Source organism: Thunnus albacares, chromosome 3, assembly GCF_914725855.1.
Source record: "Thunnus albacares chromosome 3, fThuAlb1.1, whole genome shotgun sequence".
Taxonomy (NCBI): domain Eukaryota; kingdom Metazoa; phylum Chordata; class Actinopteri; order Scombriformes; family Scombridae; genus Thunnus; species Thunnus albacares.
The window spans coordinates 7,825,423-7,843,850 of NC_058108.1; the positions used below are offsets into that span (position 1 = coordinate 7,825,423).

General features: G+C 40.3%; 3 protein-coding genes across 4 annotated transcripts; 2 read left to right on the top strand and 1 right to left on the bottom strand.

Annotated features, from left to right (window-relative positions):
• Positions 1–173: 173 nt before the first annotated feature.
• Positions 174–9,471, bottom strand: slc26a11 (solute carrier family 26 member 11). Its single transcript, XM_044346105.1, has 15 exons — positions 9,345–9,471; positions 8,663–8,885; positions 8,296–8,530; positions 7,539–7,731; positions 6,972–7,057; positions 5,898–6,114; positions 5,550–5,728; positions 5,332–5,404; positions 5,074–5,185; positions 3,633–3,688; positions 2,707–2,847; positions 2,490–2,617; positions 1,429–1,528; positions 1,188–1,321; positions 174–978 (listed from the first exon to the last, which is right to left on the bottom strand). Exons 3-15 carry the CDS (start codon positions 8,500–8,502, stop codon positions 868–870), a joined length of 1,737 nt encoding a protein of 578 aa, XP_044202040.1. The 5' UTR covers positions 8,503–8,530; positions 8,663–8,885; positions 9,345–9,471; the 3' UTR covers positions 174–867.
• A 48-nt stretch (positions 9,472–9,519) lies between these two features.
• On the top strand, positions 9,520–15,843 carry sgsh (N-sulfoglucosamine sulfohydrolase (sulfamidase)). Of its 2 annotated transcripts, XM_044346108.1 has the most exons (10): positions 9,534–9,566; positions 9,692–9,860; positions 10,470–10,630; positions 10,720–10,825; positions 10,919–11,295; positions 11,459–11,540; positions 11,616–11,819; positions 13,645–13,811; positions 13,930–14,147; positions 15,325–15,843. In XM_044346108.1, exons 2-10 carry the CDS (start codon positions 9,779–9,781, stop codon positions 15,506–15,508), a joined length of 1,581 nt encoding a protein of 526 aa, XP_044202043.1. In that variant the 5' UTR covers positions 9,534–9,566; positions 9,692–9,778; the 3' UTR covers positions 15,509–15,843. The 2 variants fall into 2 exon arrangements, with proteins under 2 accessions (XP_044202042.1, XP_044202043.1); XM_044346107.1 differs by having other exon boundaries at positions 9,520–9,860.
• A 797-nt stretch (positions 15,844–16,640) lies between these two features.
• Positions 16,641–18,312, top strand: npb (neuropeptide B). The gene is made up of 2 exons (XM_044346114.1): positions 16,641–17,134; positions 17,757–18,312. The coding sequence occupies exons 1-2, from the start codon at positions 16,871–16,873 to the stop codon at positions 17,883–17,885; spliced, it is 393 nt and encodes a 130-aa protein (XP_044202049.1). The 5' UTR covers positions 16,641–16,870; the 3' UTR covers positions 17,886–18,312.
• The last annotated feature ends 116 nt before the right edge of the window (positions 18,313–18,428 follow it).

Genomic DNA, 18,428 nt, shown 5'->3' on the forward strand with positions numbered 1-18,428 from the left:
ACCTTTTACAAATATTCCCTGTACAAGCGCAATTTTGCTGTCGTTATGTTGAAATTATTGTTGCACGGTCTTCACCCTTGAGAGCATGAATGTTCTTCTCTTCAAGCGTACAGAAATGTGTGACTTCAGTATAATACAGATACATACAGTACAAACACACATGCATACACATGAAAATGTAAATTTTTTATTCCGTAAAAAATCTTGTATGGATGTGATGATTTGGATTAATAATATAATGATATAAATTAGTGTCATTATGTTGACTAAACTAAAATCATTTTGCCTCCACCTTGGCAGCATTTCTTTACAACATAAAAATTAGGGTAATCAATCATCGGACATTTCCTTTTACATAGATAAATAAAATGACTCATATCTGGTGAGTTTACTCTGTTGATTATTAACACACATATTGTCCCTCTTTGTGTTCTGTAAATACAGATTTCGTCTCCGGCAGTTCACCTAGAATCATTAATATTATTTCTCTAAATACCTCCTCATTCATACAAAATGCTGCAAAATGTCTCTTTGAAAAAAACAAAACATAAAATGCTATAAAACATAATATTAGACTTCTGGGCCAATGTTGTTGTGCAACTGTAATCTAGTGTTGAGATTCCTCAATGATTTCCAAAGTCAAGTTTAGCAGATACAAAGTCCAAGGCAACATTTTCCTTTGAACGGGGAAGGAGGGGCATCACTTCACAACATCGCATCACAACACCTGACAGCCAGTTAATCAGTTGTTGGAGGTAGTTTATCACTTATCAACATCATAACAGCCTTATTATCTCAGTTCAGATTGTTTTTGCTTTTGCTTTTGTCATTTCTTCCTCTCCAGACTGTGAATGGGCAGTTTCTGTGTCAGTCACTGAGGCGGTTTCCTGACTCTGTCAGCAGCAGCGCCGCCTCCACACTGTCTGTATACCTGAAGTCCTGCAGATCAGCGGCTTGGAGAACCTCAAGAACAGAGGGCTAAAGGAGTAAGGAAGACAGAGGCAGAGTGTGTGAGCAAAGGAGACAAAACAGATAATAGGAAGTGATTTCTTCCCCATAACATGAGATTAGAATTATATTTTCAAATCCTCAATGCCCTCAACTAAAATGCATTTAACAGGCCAATAATCTGAACTCCATCAGTACTCAATTCAAATCTGTAAGGCAGTGAGGGCTGGTTGTCGTACCTGCAATCTGGAAAAGACCAGACCCACTTCTCGGAGTTTGAACTGCCTCAGCAGGTCCCGCAGCTCACTGATCACTGTGTAATCTATAATGCTGACATGATGGCAATCTAGGACCACTGACTGCGGAGGAGACACTAGGGGAGCCATGTTAAGATTAGAAAGACAGGAAAGTAAATGGTAAAGACAGCCTCAAAAAGTCAGTGTGCTCTACACAAAGACAGATTATCAAACAAATCCTCACCCTGCAGAGCCTGAGAGTGAATGATGTGGCTGAGATACTCTGTGGCAGGAAAGCTGAGTCCACTGCCCAATTCAATCAGCAATACACCGTGATCAGACACCTGATCACAGTGGACACACAATGATAAGAAGAAAACATCAGTTATGTTAGATGCCATTAATTTATGATCAACACACTCCTCAAATCTTTTGGTCTTTTTGTTGTACCTACTTTTCTTCTAACTTTTTCATCTTCAGTTCACATTTTCCCGTTGATTTAATGCAAAAGAAAAAGCACCTCAACCTCATCAAATTTATGTTGGTGCTGGTAGCCTCAAAACTGTTTACAGATCTATTGCTTTTGAAATATGTATTATATATATATGTAAGTATTCTGAATAAATAATTTAAACACACAATCGCCACATAGACTGAATGAAGAGTTAAACTGGAGGTGTTTTCTTACCAGCTAAGTTTGATCATATAGATTAGATACAATATGTTGGAAATTACACTGGAATTTGATTTATTGTTTGTTTGTTTTTTTGCTTGGTTTGATTTGTTTCGATTGAACCACAAGATGGTGCTACAAGGTGTAAAGCAAAGAAAGGCAACATTACAGATAACAGATGATGGCCTGATTACTGAATGATGTAATTAAAAAATGTAATGTAATTAAAAACAGGGAATTTTGTACTAAAAATACTTTAACCTTTAATGATATCCACTTAATTCATGTAACTCAGATTGCTGAAGCCTCATATTAACTTAAGATAAATTTTTGAATCCATTTTCACACAACACAAGGACTCTGAATTTTGTCCCCCATCAATTACATTCAATTACATTCTTTAAACAGCCAGAATGAACAAGAGGAATGATTACAGCAAGCAAAACCTGTTTCAATGTAGCTACAATGTGGGCACCTGATTATTGTTTTATGACAGACTTGAATAATTGTGAATCTATCTAACAAATCTATTAATTCGAGTGGTTCTTGCAAATATGTTCTGCAGTTTACTCTTCCTTTAAGTATCAGAGTCACTCATACGCAGTCCTGTGCACAGTGTTATTTTATGGTACCTTTATCTGGGGTCTGGCTGTGTTGTACAGCAGCAGGACTCCAGATACAGCTACACCTCCCATGATGCCGTACTGCACCTCCCAGAAACTAATCAGGAATGTCACAAAGAAAGGCAGCAAGTCCAGCTCTGTGGGAGACACATTACCCCGGGAATTTAATTAAACAAACGAATACACATGAAAATACACTTGTGTTTAAAATGGAGCAGACACCTACTGCGTATCCTCCACATCTTTGCCACGACTTGGTAATCCACCATAGGAGCTACAGCACAGATGATAACAGCAGCGAGAGAAGCTTTGGGGATGTAGTAGAAGGCCGGCATGAGGAACGCCAACGAAAGCAACACAATCACACCTGCAAAAGACAGAAGGAGAAATTCAGCAATATTTCTCATTTCTAAACTGTGAAACAAGCACAAGAAGACAGAGAAAGCAAAGTCGCATTAATATATACGTGATGACCTTTTTGTTGCTCCAGACGATTATTTAAAATTGAAAAATAAATAAATAGACATGGAGAGATTGATGTTGAAGTCACAAAACCCTAAAAGAGCATCATTCTACCTACAGTATGTGATGTTTAATTGAACCAGAAAAGCTAAAATATACAAATTAGAGGTATTTCAACACACTGCATTATGCTATCTTGATAAACTGAGAACTTTATGTGACAATCTTTTTTGAGTGATCACACAAAATCCTTCTGCTCTTCTCTGACTCCTCAACCTCTAATCACATAGTCAGGCTGTTGTTCACATTTGTGGTTTAAAGAGTACGGTCTAGACCTCCTCTATGTGAAAAGTGCCCTGAGATGACTTTTGTTGTGATTTGGCGCTATATGAATAAAAATTGATTGATTGATTGATTGAACACTATCATTGATGTCCACATACTAGGCTGCCTCTGTTTAAGATTAATATCACCTTTGTTGTTTTGCAATCTGTCCATGTCTGCTAAAGACAGTTTTTGATGTTTCCTTTAACACAAGCTCTGACCTCCATGACAACACTTTCTCATCTCTACGAGGGAGGCAGAGGGGGAGAAAGGAGGTAAAGCAATGAGAGAAAATCACAAACCACCACAAGAGGGCAGTAGAGAGCACAGACAGGTAAAGTGAAAGTTGAAAGTGTCATGACTCACTGGTGACGATCCCACCCGCTGGAGTGCAAACACCAGTCTGGGAGTTCACTGCTGTCCTGAATGTGGAGAGATAACATGACAAAGTAAATATTTGGTAACAAAATTAGTGTGTGTGTGTGTGTGTCCAGGTCATTCACTGTCCCTCAGGTTGTGGCATGTTGATACATATTGGGCAGCAAGATATGCCCTTTCTCCTTTCTCCTTCTCCTTGTAGTATTTTTAATTTTGAATTTTTTGTCATTAAGCTCTTTGAAATCTGAAATTACAGAGTTGAACTTGTTAAAGTAAATGTTCTTTATTTCACTGAATGTTTTACATTGTAGTGTATCTCTGTCTCAGCCTCACCTGTCAAACAGTGACCACATATTCTGTTTTCTTTTGGTTGCCATGATTTTTTGTCGTCCTCTTTGGATTGTCAGTTTGTGGTCACTGAGCCTGTACTTGGTTAGGATCTGTCTCTGCTCTCTGACAATGGAGAGATATTCTGACTATTCATCATCTCTTTTCAGGGCCAGATAACTAAGTCTCATCTACTTTGGCTTTTAATTTCTTCTTTCCAGTGTTCCAAGTAGGTTTCTTTACATTGTGTTATAATTTGGTTTACTCTGATTGGTATTTGGAAAGCAGTGCTGGTGAGACTGGTCAGAGTGTCTGAGAGGAGGCAGTTAGTCTCATAGGGGACTCTTTTCTGGGCTCAGCTCTTGGGTTTGGAGGGCTTTGTTATGGAGGATGTCTAGGGGGCTGGATTTAAGGTTATTAAAACATTTGAGTGCTCTCTTCTGAATGTTAATTATCAGTAGGTATCTGCCTAATTCTGCTCTATGTGCATTGGTTGGTGTTTTTCTGTGTAAAATGCTATGATGACTGAGTGGACCCCAGACTTCACTACCATACCTTGCAATGGGCAGGATGACACTATCAAATATTTTAAGATTTTAAGTGGAATTTGTAAATTATAAAATGTTTTCTTAATTGCATTTAGAGCTCTTCAAGCTTTTTCTTTACTGCACTTTTCTCTGCCATTTTGAAACTCCCTGATGCTGTTATGGTTATACCAAGGTAGCTATAAGTCATGCCATGTTCAATGACATGATTATTTGTGGTAAACTGGTATTTGTTCTCCTGACATCTGGGGCAATTTTGATAAATCATGACATTAGTTTTCTTCATATTTACTGTTCTGACAGTACTTTTCTACTATGTCCAGCTGTTGCTGTAATCCTTGTTCAGTAGGAGACAGTAGAATAAGGTTATCAGCATAAAAGAGAGACTTCACCTCTCTATCTAGGAGGGAGAGGCTAGGAGCAGCACATTGATCCAACTGAACAGCAAGTTCATTATATACTCTCTCACGCACGCACGCACGTGCACGCACGCACGCACGCACGCACACACGCACACACACACACACACACACACACACACACACACACACACACACCTCCCAAAGCTGCCAGTGACAGGGTAGGCTGACACAAACGAGCCCAGGATGTTAGTCACACCAATTGCCAACAGCTCCTGGTTGGCATCGATCCTGTAGTCGTTCTGACTGGCTGAAGAGAAACAGGAAGTCAAAATCAGTCAACAGTCAGATGAAGCACTCAAGCTTTAACTGCCTTGATTATCTAATACTGACAAAGTGTGTAGAAAAATGCTTTTGCAACATGACATGGTTTATAAATGTTAATTAGACACTTACCAAAAGCTTTTGCGATAGCAATGCTTTCCAACAAACCCATGAAAGGGATCACAGCAAGCCCTCCTCCAAAGTCCTGCATACAAACATAGAGAGGAAGACTGGTTAGTCAGCTGCACTTCCTGGGAGACAGGAAGATTTCGGGAAGTGCAACTCAATCATTCAGCGAAAAAAGATTCACTGCCCTTGTGCTGTAACTGGCCCTTCCCTCCGCTCCTCACCTCTACAATCTCTCCAAACGTGACGACGGTCCCGTTGGCTGTGGTGTCTGAGGTGGGTGGTGGCCTGAATGGTGGGAGCCCCTGGGACGTTTTCCCAGTGATTGTGAACACGTGATGGCCGTAAGCATCCCAGGAAAATGCAACGAAGGATGCAGCCACGACCACCAGGGCATTACGCACTGACCAAGACAGAGATTTTTATAGCAGAGATCATTTATAGCAATGAATGAAACAATGATAGACCTATTTATTAAACTTATTTTCTTTCTTTATGCTTTGTAAAAGTGAACAGTGTTTCACTTTTACAAAGCATTGGTGTGCATGCATATGAACATGAGAGGTACTGACTGGTAGCAACAGCCCACACTAGTTTCCTGGCGACTCTGGAGTAGGCGGGAGCGTTGCCAGAGCCCAGACTCGTCTTCATAAACATTAGCATGACCAGCAGAGCAAGACAAAGCAGACCCAGGACCACGTCACCTATCCTGGCCTCTGGGATCTTGTAGAAGGTGTAGTAAACCTGCAGGAAGAACTCATGGGGGATGCCTTCGAGTCCAAGAAGATTCTAGACAAATAAACAAAGGGGATGGCTATCAGCTGAGACCACTGACAATAAGAGGAGTTGTAGATCTGGTCAAATGTCAAATTATGAACACAGAGGGTGCTTAAGAGTAGACAAAATGAGTTTGCATATCCAAATCAATCAACACACTCTTTTAATGATATTCTCAATCTTTATGTTTAGCACAGGGGAGTGTGTAGTGTGTAGATTAAATTAATGGTCTGGGAGATTGAGAGGGAAAACTTGCATAAATGCCACAATACTTGTATAGAATTTCCCCAGGACCCAGTTAAAGACTGGAAGTTCTGCTTGAGGTTTCTACCCGTTAAAGGGGAGTTTTTCCTTACCGCTGTCACCAAGTGCTTGCTCATGGGGGAATTGTTGGGTCTCTGTAAATTAAAGAGTACGGTCTTGACCTGCTCTATGTGAAAAGTGCCTTAAGATGACTTTTGTTGTGATTTGGTGCTATATAAATAAAAACTGATTGATTGATTGATTGATTGATTGATTGATTGAAGTGATGGACACAATTCCACCTCCCAGTTGGCTCCAAGGTCAAGCTAGATCTAATATCAAAGTGCTGATCCTAATTTTGAAAAATCTATATGATATACAATGAATCCTTGCTGTAAACTGTACACTGGGGTAGAAGCCCGACTGATGTTGGATTTCATACTGACTAAACTGAGGTTAAACTGTAGAAGCTATTTACAGCCTTCATTTGATTTATTCTGCTGCCAATCAAACGTGTCTACACTCCTATTGGCTAGTTTTACTGCCGGGTACTGGTGGTTTTGATGTGTGTGTTGTTATTTCTGTTGCCGTTTCTGTGGGTGTCTGTGTATGTGTTTGACTCTCACCTTGACCTGTCCAAAGCCGATCGTTATTGCAGCAGCGCAAGTGAAGCCTTTTATTACAGGGAAAGAGATGAAGTCCAAGAGGAAGCCTGCAGAATAGCAATGAATGAACAAAAACAAAAGCATGATTGAGAGATTTCACAAAAACTGTGTGCGATTAAACACAGGAAGTCATTGATGTGGTGGCAGGAAGTGGTTCTCCTGCACTCACAAACTAATCTCCTGTTTCTTCACACTCTGTTCTATCAATAAAGCTTTTTAATTTTGTAAATTATATTCCGTTTCTGTCTTCTGAACAATTAGTTTTGATATTGTTATATCAGGTTTTGATACAGAGATCACTCTAACGTTTACAAACTGGAAAATGTAATGTTACACTATCAGTGATGTCAGGTAAAGACAATGTGTCACAATGTGAATAAAAAGTAATTTTTTATATTGAAAAAACATCATGTTAAGAGTTCATCCACTTGGCTCACAAGGGCAAGTGTTACTAAATTTAGAAAACCCCAAAAAACTGGTGTCACAAGGTTTTCACATGACTACAGCAGCGCCCTGCCCTCCCCTCACCTAATCTCAGTAATGCCATTACAGCCTGGATGAGTCCACAGAGGAGGCTGAGCAGCACCGCTCGGCAGGGCTGCCCCCCCACCACAGAGAAACACAGGAGGGACATGATGGCTGTAGGACCCAGCGTCACATCCTTAGAGGTCCCCAGGAGAGTGTAGATGAACCCCCCCATGAAGGCAGAGTAGAGCCCATACTGTGGAGAGAAAAGCTCTTAGATTAAATTGTTAACAGGGCTTATTTTCATTATCACTTAATCTCTATTCCTACTCAATTAATCAATGACCTTTTCAGTTTATAAAACATTCAAAAATTAGATTTCCCACAACCCAAGGTTGTTGGATGTCTTGTTTATCCGACAAACTGTTCAAAACCCAAAGATATTCAATTTGCAGTTATATAAAATAGAAAAAGCGGCATATATTCACATCTTAGAAGCTGAAAACAGCAAATGTTTGGAATTTTTGCCTTAAGCGATTGATCATTTAAGAAAATAGTTCTTATGATAAATAAATAAAGATTGAGATCTTTATGTGAAAGTAAAGCCATCAGTAAAAAATAAACAGAATGATCCAGGATGTCATTGATAGGCAAGATCATGATTTCAACTCTCTACAATTGAACAGAAGTGACAAAAAAGATGGAGGGAATGTACACTCGTTCACCTCTTTTGTTCACATTATCCTTGATATTTCATGTTTTACTGGAACAAGACGATTTTAAGAACTTGATGACTCAACACAGCTCTGCTAGGACTCACCTGCACAGGAAGGCCCGCTACTTCGGCGTAGGCCAGCGCCTGCGGTACAGTTGTCAGCCCGACAGTGAGTCCTGCGAGCACATCCATCTGAAGCCATTTCAGCTTGTACCTGGGCAGCCAGGAGAGGATCGGCAGCCAGGTCTTCAGGGTGCTGCAGGAGCAGCAGCCTCGGGCCAAGTCTCTTCCCATCAGAGGCTGCTCCATCATATAAAAGTTAGAGCTGAAGGAGGAGAACCTGGAGAGGAGGAGGTTGGCAGAAAGAATGAAGAGATAGCTGCAGGTGCACAAAGATGTCCTTTCTTTTAACCTGTTTTACATATTCAAATGAATGTATGAGTAAGATGAATACAAGATAAAAGCCACTTACACAAAGTGATTTAAATGTCCTCTTTTGCTTTATATGTCACTCATCGGTTCTTGTGAAGTGGTTTCTCTGGTTTTGTTTTTTTCTCCTGGGAGTCCTCTTTCCCCACAGGCTGAGCATTCAGGACAACACAACAAAGATGTGCTCTGTGTGCATGCGTGCATCGGTTTGTGTGTGTTTTCCTGGACAAATATACAGCGCCATATCTTCAGATGCATGTTGTGATCTGTGTGAGATGGAAAAAGTCATCAGTCGAGCTGCTCGGCTACACAGATAACAACCACTTACGACAAGTTAAAGAGGTCATCTGAGGACATGTATTCCATATGCTTTCCTGTGACCTGTGACCTTAATGAGCTTTGAGGGCCTACAATCATGTGATGATCATATGATAGGTCAGTGCTTTGAACACCTGTCTGATCAGTGATTGCTTTACAATAGACAAGCATTTCTCTACACAATCACGAGTATAATATTACATAATAAAACATTAAAAAATCGTTTTTGTTATGTAGGCTATATTATTCCTCTAAAATTGATTTGACAATAAAATGTTATGGAAGAATGTGAATAATCTGAACAAACGGAATAGAATAAATTTGGACAGTATAGAAGAGAATAAAAACAAAGGAATAAAACACAATAAAACCGAAAATAACAAATAGAATAAAATATAAAATCTTACTCAGTCTGATGCTTTCTTCTCTTGCATTATTTCGTAGTTCAGCTGTGATTTCACTGCTTTTTAGCAAGCACAGTTGCTCTCATAAGTGTTGTTCCTCTCGCTGAAACCACTTCCTAAAACTCACGTCACTCAGCAAAAGCGCCCTGTCGGCTCTCGTCATGTGACGTCTGTCATGTGACCGTGGGTGGGCGGGGCTTACGTTGTTTAAGGAAGACGTGAAAAGTGAAGTCAACTCGGGTTTTATGATACATCTATGAGCTTCGCTACATTATAAGTCACTTTATTTCAGCTAGTTTGACGACTGAATTTATGTTGTTTAATGGATTCATTTGTTTTAAATGTTTCAGACGGCACGTGGTCCTGAAACCTTAAGAGTGGGCTTGTTTTTTGGGAAACAGTGAAGAGCAGTCATCATCATCATCATCATCATCATCATGCTGCTCGAGTTGTTTTTTCTCACTTTGGCATGTTTTTGCATCGGGGAGTCAAAGAGCAGAAATGTCCTTCTAATAATTGGTGAGTGGTTTCATTTCTAACCTGTGACAACAAGTCATGCAAAACTTCAGACTGTAAATCAGCCTTTTAACTTTCTGACTGAAAACATTATAGTGCTGAAATATTAGGCTAACTAATAAACTACCCATAAGCATACACTATATGCATACACAAGAATAACTCTTTTATCTGTTATCCAACTTTATATATACTGTAAAATAACCAGATGTTAATGTCTGTTTTTGGCAAATCCAGTAAAGTAAAATCTGGCAAATTTATATTTTTTGACAGCATAACTTTCATATCAGTCAAACCTATCATCTAATTAATAACAGTTGTTTCCTAATTACATTCCATTACATAATGTTATCTTAGTTTTATATTATTAAGAAGTTAACCCTAAGAAAAATAATAATAACTCTAAGACATTACTTTATTGTTTATCTATAAATGATTAATCAGTGATTGAAACGTATTGAATTCTGAAACTGTTTCTTGCAACACCTCTGAATTTGTGAACAGAAGAAACTTTGTGACATCAGTATATACTCATGAGTTCATTGATGTGCACTATGTGGTCAAAAGTAAAAATAAAAGTATGTAGAAAGTCTCTGTCTGTTCCTCTTCCAGCTGATGATGCAGGTTTTGAGACGGAGGTATATAACAACTCTGTGGTCCACACGCCACACCTGCGCTCTCTGGCCAAGCGCAGCCTGGTGTTCAGCAACGCCTTCACCTCTGTCAGCAGCTGCTCCCCCAGCCGCTCCACCATCCTCACTGGCCTGCCACAGGTAACACACACACACGTGCACACACATGTACAGTTTAACCCCTCATTTGTTCATGATATCAATGAATTGTGTTTGTTTCGTGTTCTCAGCACCAGAATGGCATGTATGGGCTTCATCAGGGGGTCCATCATTTCAACTCATTTGATGGAGTTCAAAGTCTGCCGTTGCTCCTCACCCAGGCTAACATACACACAGGTAAATAACAAAGTGACTTGTTCGTTTTTTATTTCAGGTATACACACAGAAACTCATGTTTTTATCTCATCTTGTTCTCTCTCATTGCCACAGGTATAATTGGAAAGAAGCACGTTGGTCCTGGATCTGTATACCCTTTTGATTTTGCCTACACAGAGGAGACCAACTCTGTCCTCCAGGTGGGGAGGAACATCACCCGCATCAAACTCCTGGTTCGCAAGTTTTTTAAGACCCATAAAGACGAAGCCTTTGAGCGAAGGCAAAAGAAAGAAGAGAATAAAGGAGACAGAGAGGGTATAAAAGATGAAGAGAGGCCTTTTTTCCTGTATGTTGCCTTCCATGACACCCACCGATGTGGACACTCGCAGCCCCAGTATGGAGCTTTCTGTGAGAAGTTTGGGAATGGTGAAATGGGAATGGGCAGAATTCCTGACTGGACACCAGAATATTACACACCAGAACAAGTAAAGGTCAGTGATCAAAAATTAACCTATTTAGATGTACAAAAAGTCTCAATTTCATTTGAAAATAAGGATTTTTTGGGCACGCCTTTACTGCTGTTGTTAGTTTTGATATTTAACTTTATGAAATTTGCAAACAAATCACAAATATTTTTCATCATCTCTTCTTCAGGTTCCTCCATTTGTACCGGACACACCTGTAGCACGAGCTGACTTGGCTGCACAGTACACCACTGTTAGCAGGCTGGATCAGGGTATGTGAACTATACTTATACATACATAAAAAAGAGGGTGGAGAGATGTCATAACGGTGTAAATTTCCCCTGTAGGTATCGGATTAGTTCTTCAGGAGCTCAGGGACGCTGGTTATGAGAACGACACGCTGGTCATCTACAGCTCAGATAACGGCATCCCCTTCCCTAACGGCAGAACCAACCTGTATCACTCCGGGACCGCAGAGCCCATGCTGGTGTCCTCTCCAGAGCACAGAGAGCGATGGGGAGACACCAGCCAGGCCTTCGTAAGCCTGTTAGGTAAGAGATGGATGGCAGAAAGAGGGCGGAGAAGCTGCAAGTGGCTGTTATCTTAAAGGATAGGTTCACAATTTTTCAAGTCTGTCTTAAAACAACAGTCAGGTGCCCAAACAAGGTTTTCCTCAATGTAATCATTCCTCCTGTTTATACTGGCTATTAAAAGATCCCCTTCAAATGTGCTTTCAGTGTAAGTGATGAGGGACAAAATCCACAGTGTGTCCACACAGTCATTTTATGCAAAAATACATTTAAAAATGTATCTGAAGCTGATATGAGGCTTCATTTGGATGGCTGAAGCTTCATATTAGCTCAGCCTTGACATTGATTCTACAGTCTCTGAACTCTTCTGGAGGGATGAACACCATTCTTCGCTCATTTGGTGTTTTGATGATGGTGGTGGAGAGAAAATCTCCCTTAGGTGTTCAATTGGGTTGAGATCTGGTGACTGAAGGTCACATCAATGATTCACATCATTTTCATACTCATCAAACCATTCAGTGACCCCTCGAGCCCTCTGGATGGGGGCATTGTCATCCTGGAAGACACCTCTCCCATCAGGATAGAAATGTTTCATCATAGGATAAAGGTGATCACTCAGAACAACTTTGTATTGATTTGCAGTGACCCTTCCCTCTAAGGGGACAAGTGGACCCAAACCATGCCAGCAAAATGCCCCCCAAAGCATAACAGAGCCACCAGATCTCCTCACCATAGGGGTCAAGCATTCATAATTATTCTACACTTGGAGGAAATAAATATATTTTAAATTGGAAGATATGCCCTTAAAGAAGAAAAACATATTTCAATGTTCATTTGGACACCTGACTATTGTTTTAAGACGGACTTGAAAAATTGTGAACCCGTCCTTTAAAAGTATAGCTCATCAAGTGTAGCAGCCAGTCCCTGTTAAGATGTCAACCATGGACCGCAGTGTTCCCAGTTTCTCCACTTTCTATAATAAAGGCTTAAATACTTAAAATCACCTCCTCCAAAACAATGAAGCAGTATTTCTTGGCACATCTCATCACAGGTTTTTGCCTTAATGTGAACATGAGTTGTGAGCAGTTCAATAAAAAGATTTTCCTCTTCAGGTAGTTCGATTTCAAGAATTTTTATAGGCTGGAAAAAAAGTGCTCAGTATTTCAACATTCCTTTATAAACTCATGCCATCACAGATTTATCATGGGAACACACTGGTGGGTCCGACCCTCAGGTTGGTTTATACATATTAACAAACATGTGTTTCTCTCATGTGCTTAGTCGGCCACAAGAGGGAGACTTAACAATGATGCATCAGGAGCAGATCTCAGACAAACTGAGATTAACTGAAAATGATCCCCGAGGGGATAATACATAGATGAAAATATCGATTAAAACCAAAGCAACAGTACAAAAACAGTAGAAACAGTTGTTATATAAATGACTGCCGAGGATAATTACAACACATTAAATAGACTGGAAAGTATTCAAGTATATAACCTGTGAACATTAAATATGTGAGACATTAATATCAATGTTTGACACTGTCCTATGAAAACCACGTATCTCCATCGACCCTTCAGTTCATCTGAAAAATCAAAAATCACCAAAATTGGAGATACATGGTTTTCATTGGGATGTCCCTCTGTATGCAGTATGAAATAGCACTATACCAATAATGAGTTCATGCGCAGTATTTAAGAATTCCTGTAATCACAAGTAAATGTATAATAACATTACACTGAAATGTGATTTGTTCCATCAGCTGAGGTAGTTTGTCTCATTTTGTGACTGTCTGTCTCATTCTGTCTTTCTGTGACTCTTCTCCTCTCTCTTCTTTCGGCAGACATCACTCCCACCATACTGGACTGGTTCTCTGTTCCCTACCCGTCCTACAGCCTCCCCGGCAGCCCTGCAGACCTGGTCCACCTCACCGGTCGCTCCTTACTGCCTGCTCTGGTCACTGAGCCCGGCAGCTGGCACACAGTCTACAGCAGCCAGTCCCTCCACGAGGTTTGCGAAGATCGCTGCTGTCAGACAGGATGTCATCAACACTGACTGTCAGTAATAGACTTTTCATGAAGGACTCAAACACAAGCATTTGACTGCTTTATTGTCATTTTACTTTCAGGTAACCATGTACTACCCAATCCGCTCTGTCCACCAGGGGGCCTACCACCTTCTCCACAACCTACACTACCGCATGCCCTTCCCCATCGACCAGGACCTGTATGTGTCACCCACCTTCCAGGACCTGCTGAACCGCACGAGGCTGAGTCAGCCGACGCACTGGTTCAAAAGCCTGCAGCAGTATTATTACAGAGAGCGCTGGGAGCTGTACGACACCAGGTCTGTTGCCTGAAACTGCTGCTCAGTGTTCATCATGTTGCTTTCATTTAAGGCGGACAAAATGTTGACTGTGATGACTCACAGACGAATATCGTTTAGTTAAGAAATTAATTTTCAGAAATTATACCCATAAATAGAACTAAATCCAGTAAACAAAAACAACCTTTTATATAAATGTAAAAAAAACTTACGAGTGTAGAAAAAAATGGTAGTTGGTAGAAATAGTGCTTGTTGATACTCACCTGGTTGGATCCACCACATCTGGAGCTGCATGTGAACCCGTCGTCCACATGGAATTAAACTCTGAAGAGCTGAATCCCAAAATGAGTTTAATTTTTCTGAAGAGCCATCAGGGATTCACACTGTTTTCTGACATTAATCCGATTGAGTTTTTTGAAATAACATACTAAAAAAAAAAGATTATAGCAGATCAGACCTGCTTGCAGATACTTTGTTTCAATTATACATTAACTTCAAAAAGCCTTTTGTCGTCAAATCCAACCAGATTTTCAGCCGCCGTCATCATCACAATCACAATTAGGTTGAAATCTTTATAACTGATGTTTGAAGGCCTGGCTCTGGATTTTCTCTGGACTCTTCAGAGCTGTGACTTTCATTAAAGACACTGAGTTCATGGCCTCTGTGTTGTTTTCTAGGAATTTAGGGCTTTTAGCATCCTGGGGGGCGTTTACAGTTAGAAAACGTACACATGGTGGGTATTGTTTAGACTTATTCCAGTAGTTTTAGATTCAGACTATTAAAGTTGACCTCTTTTAGGCCAACAAAATAAATAAATATTTCTGTACCAAAGTTTTATTCTGGGAAACATGGAGAGGGTTTTGTATTGCTTTATTTTACAGGTTCATAGTTTCCTGATAATTTCCTTGAAGGATTCCTGGAAAGAACTATGTAATCTGATATTAATTATAGGGGAAATAGAAAAATGGTTCTGAGATTGTTATTGTGTTTTGTTCTAATAAGCAATTGTTGTTCCCTAAAATGAGCTGATCCACTTGAATAAAACAATACTTGAATTGCTAAGTGAATAAGTGGAAAATCCAGATGTATTTCAAAAAGTAGAGATTTTCTTTTTATTGGTAGAGTCTGGGGAGGGGGGAATACTAGTCCTGAGTCTGTTTATGATATTTAAATATTAATAAAAACTTCACCAACACAGGACAGACCCGCTGGAAACAAGGAACCTGGCATCAGACCCATCCCTCAGCGCCGTGCTGGAGAGCCTCAGGCAGAGTCTGCAGAAGTGGCAGTGGGAGACGGGGGACCCCTGGGTCTGCGGACCAGATTACGTCCTGGAGGACAAACTGGAGCCGCACTGCAGACCACTCTACAATGGACTCTGATAGACTCTGATGGTACATTCATTCATCTTGATTGACATGCTGGATGCATCATGCGCACATTTTACACTAAAAAATAAATTATGTTTATTTGTTTTTTTATATTTTTGTATGTCAGTGCTGCTTTTAATACTCAAAAATAAAACATTTTAAATTCCATTAATATATAATGCTGTTTTCAGTGTAGTATCCTCCTTTTATATGTTACTGGATACTTTATCATTCAAATCAGTGGTCTTTCTAATCCGTTTCTATACATTAAAGGTACATTTCCCATCATCCAGACCCCCTCGTAATCCTGTTTCATAGAAAGGCAACGTGGTTACACCCATTTAACTGTTTTTGTGATTATTTAATTGAACAAATGTGGATGCATCCCTCTTTGTTAAAGTCTCCATCACTTTTGTTCCTCTGTTGATCTACTGACTACACGGAGGTGGAGTTGATGAAGCATGACCGGTGAGGTCAGTAAATCAATCAGGGAAAGGGTTTGTATTGATAAAGGCCTGTTTTTTTCTGGGAGCTCCGTTTTGAAGTGAGACTGACTCACAGTCTGTCCGTGTAGAAAGCTGCTGAAACTTAAAACAATTTGGATCAGTCGATTATTCACTCATGTTTATTGATCTGTTCGTCTTTTTACTCCTAAACGCTCCATTTCCACTCATCCTGGAGTCTTTTGAAGCCATGCGCACTGACTCTGCTTCGTGGTTGCATGCACTGATTAAACGTTGAGTCATTTTAATGGCTTTTATGAATTTTGTGTGGTTTTCCAGACAGATAAATCCAAATCTCTTCATCATATCAAATCACTTTTCACTGGTGTCCAAGCAGGAGTTAATCTGGAAATTAAAAGTCTGCCCTTTTTAAGTTTATGAGATGCTTTTAGACATTCAGGAAATTTGAATCTGACAATTAGATTGTCAAATTAGGGGGAAAAAATCCCTCCTCCCTAATGTATAAACTATTTGGACATCTTTGACCACTTACGTCACTGTCTATCCTGGGCTGTCTGATGTGGCTGACGTCTCTATACGTCTCCAACCCCCTCATGCTCTATACCAAACACACACACATATGCACACACACACACACACACACACGCACTACCCCTCCCCTGGCTCCACCATACCATCAAAAACGGATCAATTCGGATTGGTCTTTTTTCTTCTCCGCACAAAGACGGATCACCATCCGCCCACTTCAAATTTGATTTGACGAACGTGCTGGGTCACGATAACGTCGCCCAGCCAGCCTATATAAGCAGCAGAAAGTTTTCCAAACACACAGCAAAACGTAAAGTCAGCTGCTGACCAAGAACAGACCACAAAAGCGCAGCGTAAAAACAGTTCCAAGACGGTTCCAGACATGGAGAGGTCAGTCAGATTTGCCGTGGTGTGCGTCGCAGTGTCTCTGCTCATCTCTTGCCATCCTGTCGAAGCCTGGTACAAGCAGTCGACTGGGCCCAGTTACTACTCGGTGGGTCGTGCCTCGGGTTTGCTGTCCGGCATCAGGAGGTCACCATACGTCCGGAGGTCCGAGTCCGAAGAGACGCTGATGGAGAGCGACGAGACAGCAGGTAACAACGTGATTCCAGAGACTAACAGGCAGGTCTCCATCCTCAAAAGCATGGTAAGTACAGTTAAGATACTACAAACTTTATTCCTCTTTAAGCAGGGTTCTGTTTTTATTTTTTACACTGATGATAAAATGAAGGCTCGTAAAATGCTCTTTCCATTCAGCACCATAAGAGACACATTTATGGCGATTCTTAAATATTTAAAGTGAGAAAAAAATTCTAGTGAACAACTCTTAGACAGAGATTAGGCTTTACTACTTGTCGCGAAACAAACAAACAGTTCAGATCAAAATTGTTGAAAGTTAAACTCGTGCGTAAAGGCGCAACGGACGCTGCAGGTCAAAGCGCAGCAATACAAGATGGTTTTAACTAAGAACTTTTCGGAACTTGAAATCATTATCATCTTAGAAATCATTATCATCTAGGAAAAACGCCTGAATAAAGGAAAAATTTAGGTGGATATGAAATTATGGGATTTATCTAATAAGCGACTGTTCCACAGTCCCAATAATTTGACTGTTAGTATTATGAATACATGCAATACGAGACTATAAGGTCAGTTTACAGGAACATGATAGTGGTAGAAAAGTTGAGTAGAATCACCAAAAGCTGATTTTCCCGGATTTTCAGCTGTAAACTTTTAATTGTCTGATCGCTGCTTTTCACCTCCTGCAGGCCATCTGCGTGAAGGACATCTCTCCAAACCTGAAGAGCTGCGAGCTGCTGCGGGACGGGACAGGCACCTTCCAGTGCAAAGCGGACGTCTTCCTCACCCTGGACTCCCTGGACTGCCTGTCCGCGTGAGTCCAGGTCAGACCCGCGGAGACAGTACCGGTCCTCCGCCGAGACCCGAGAGCGCTTCTCTGGAAATGAAGAATTATAAAGAAACGAACCAGAGTTGGATGAGGCTGAGGGCGCAGAGGAAAACCCGATCATTGTCGACGATGGACCGCTGCAGACTCTGAATGTTCTTATTTAAAAACACAATCATTGTTCAGTTTTTTGCTTTGGTTGCGTAGACAGGAGTATAAAAGTATAAAAGAAAAAAAAACAAGACAAAAAATAAGTGCGAGAGATGTTAGTTGAAAACATTTTCTTTCCAGATGACTTCCCATCTTTATTGTTTAAACTGTTACATGTACCCGCTTTGCCAAAATGTATTAAATGTCCAGAAAGTTTCTTGTAAAGTACTTTTATTTATTTTATCTATTAAAATGAACAAACACTGGTAGCCTGTTGTCTGGCCTAAATTTGTCTTCAAATATTCAACTAGTGGGGGATGGAAACTGAAAACACTCCCTTCATACTTATCCATTTCTATATTTATCAAAGAAGAAAACTGAAACA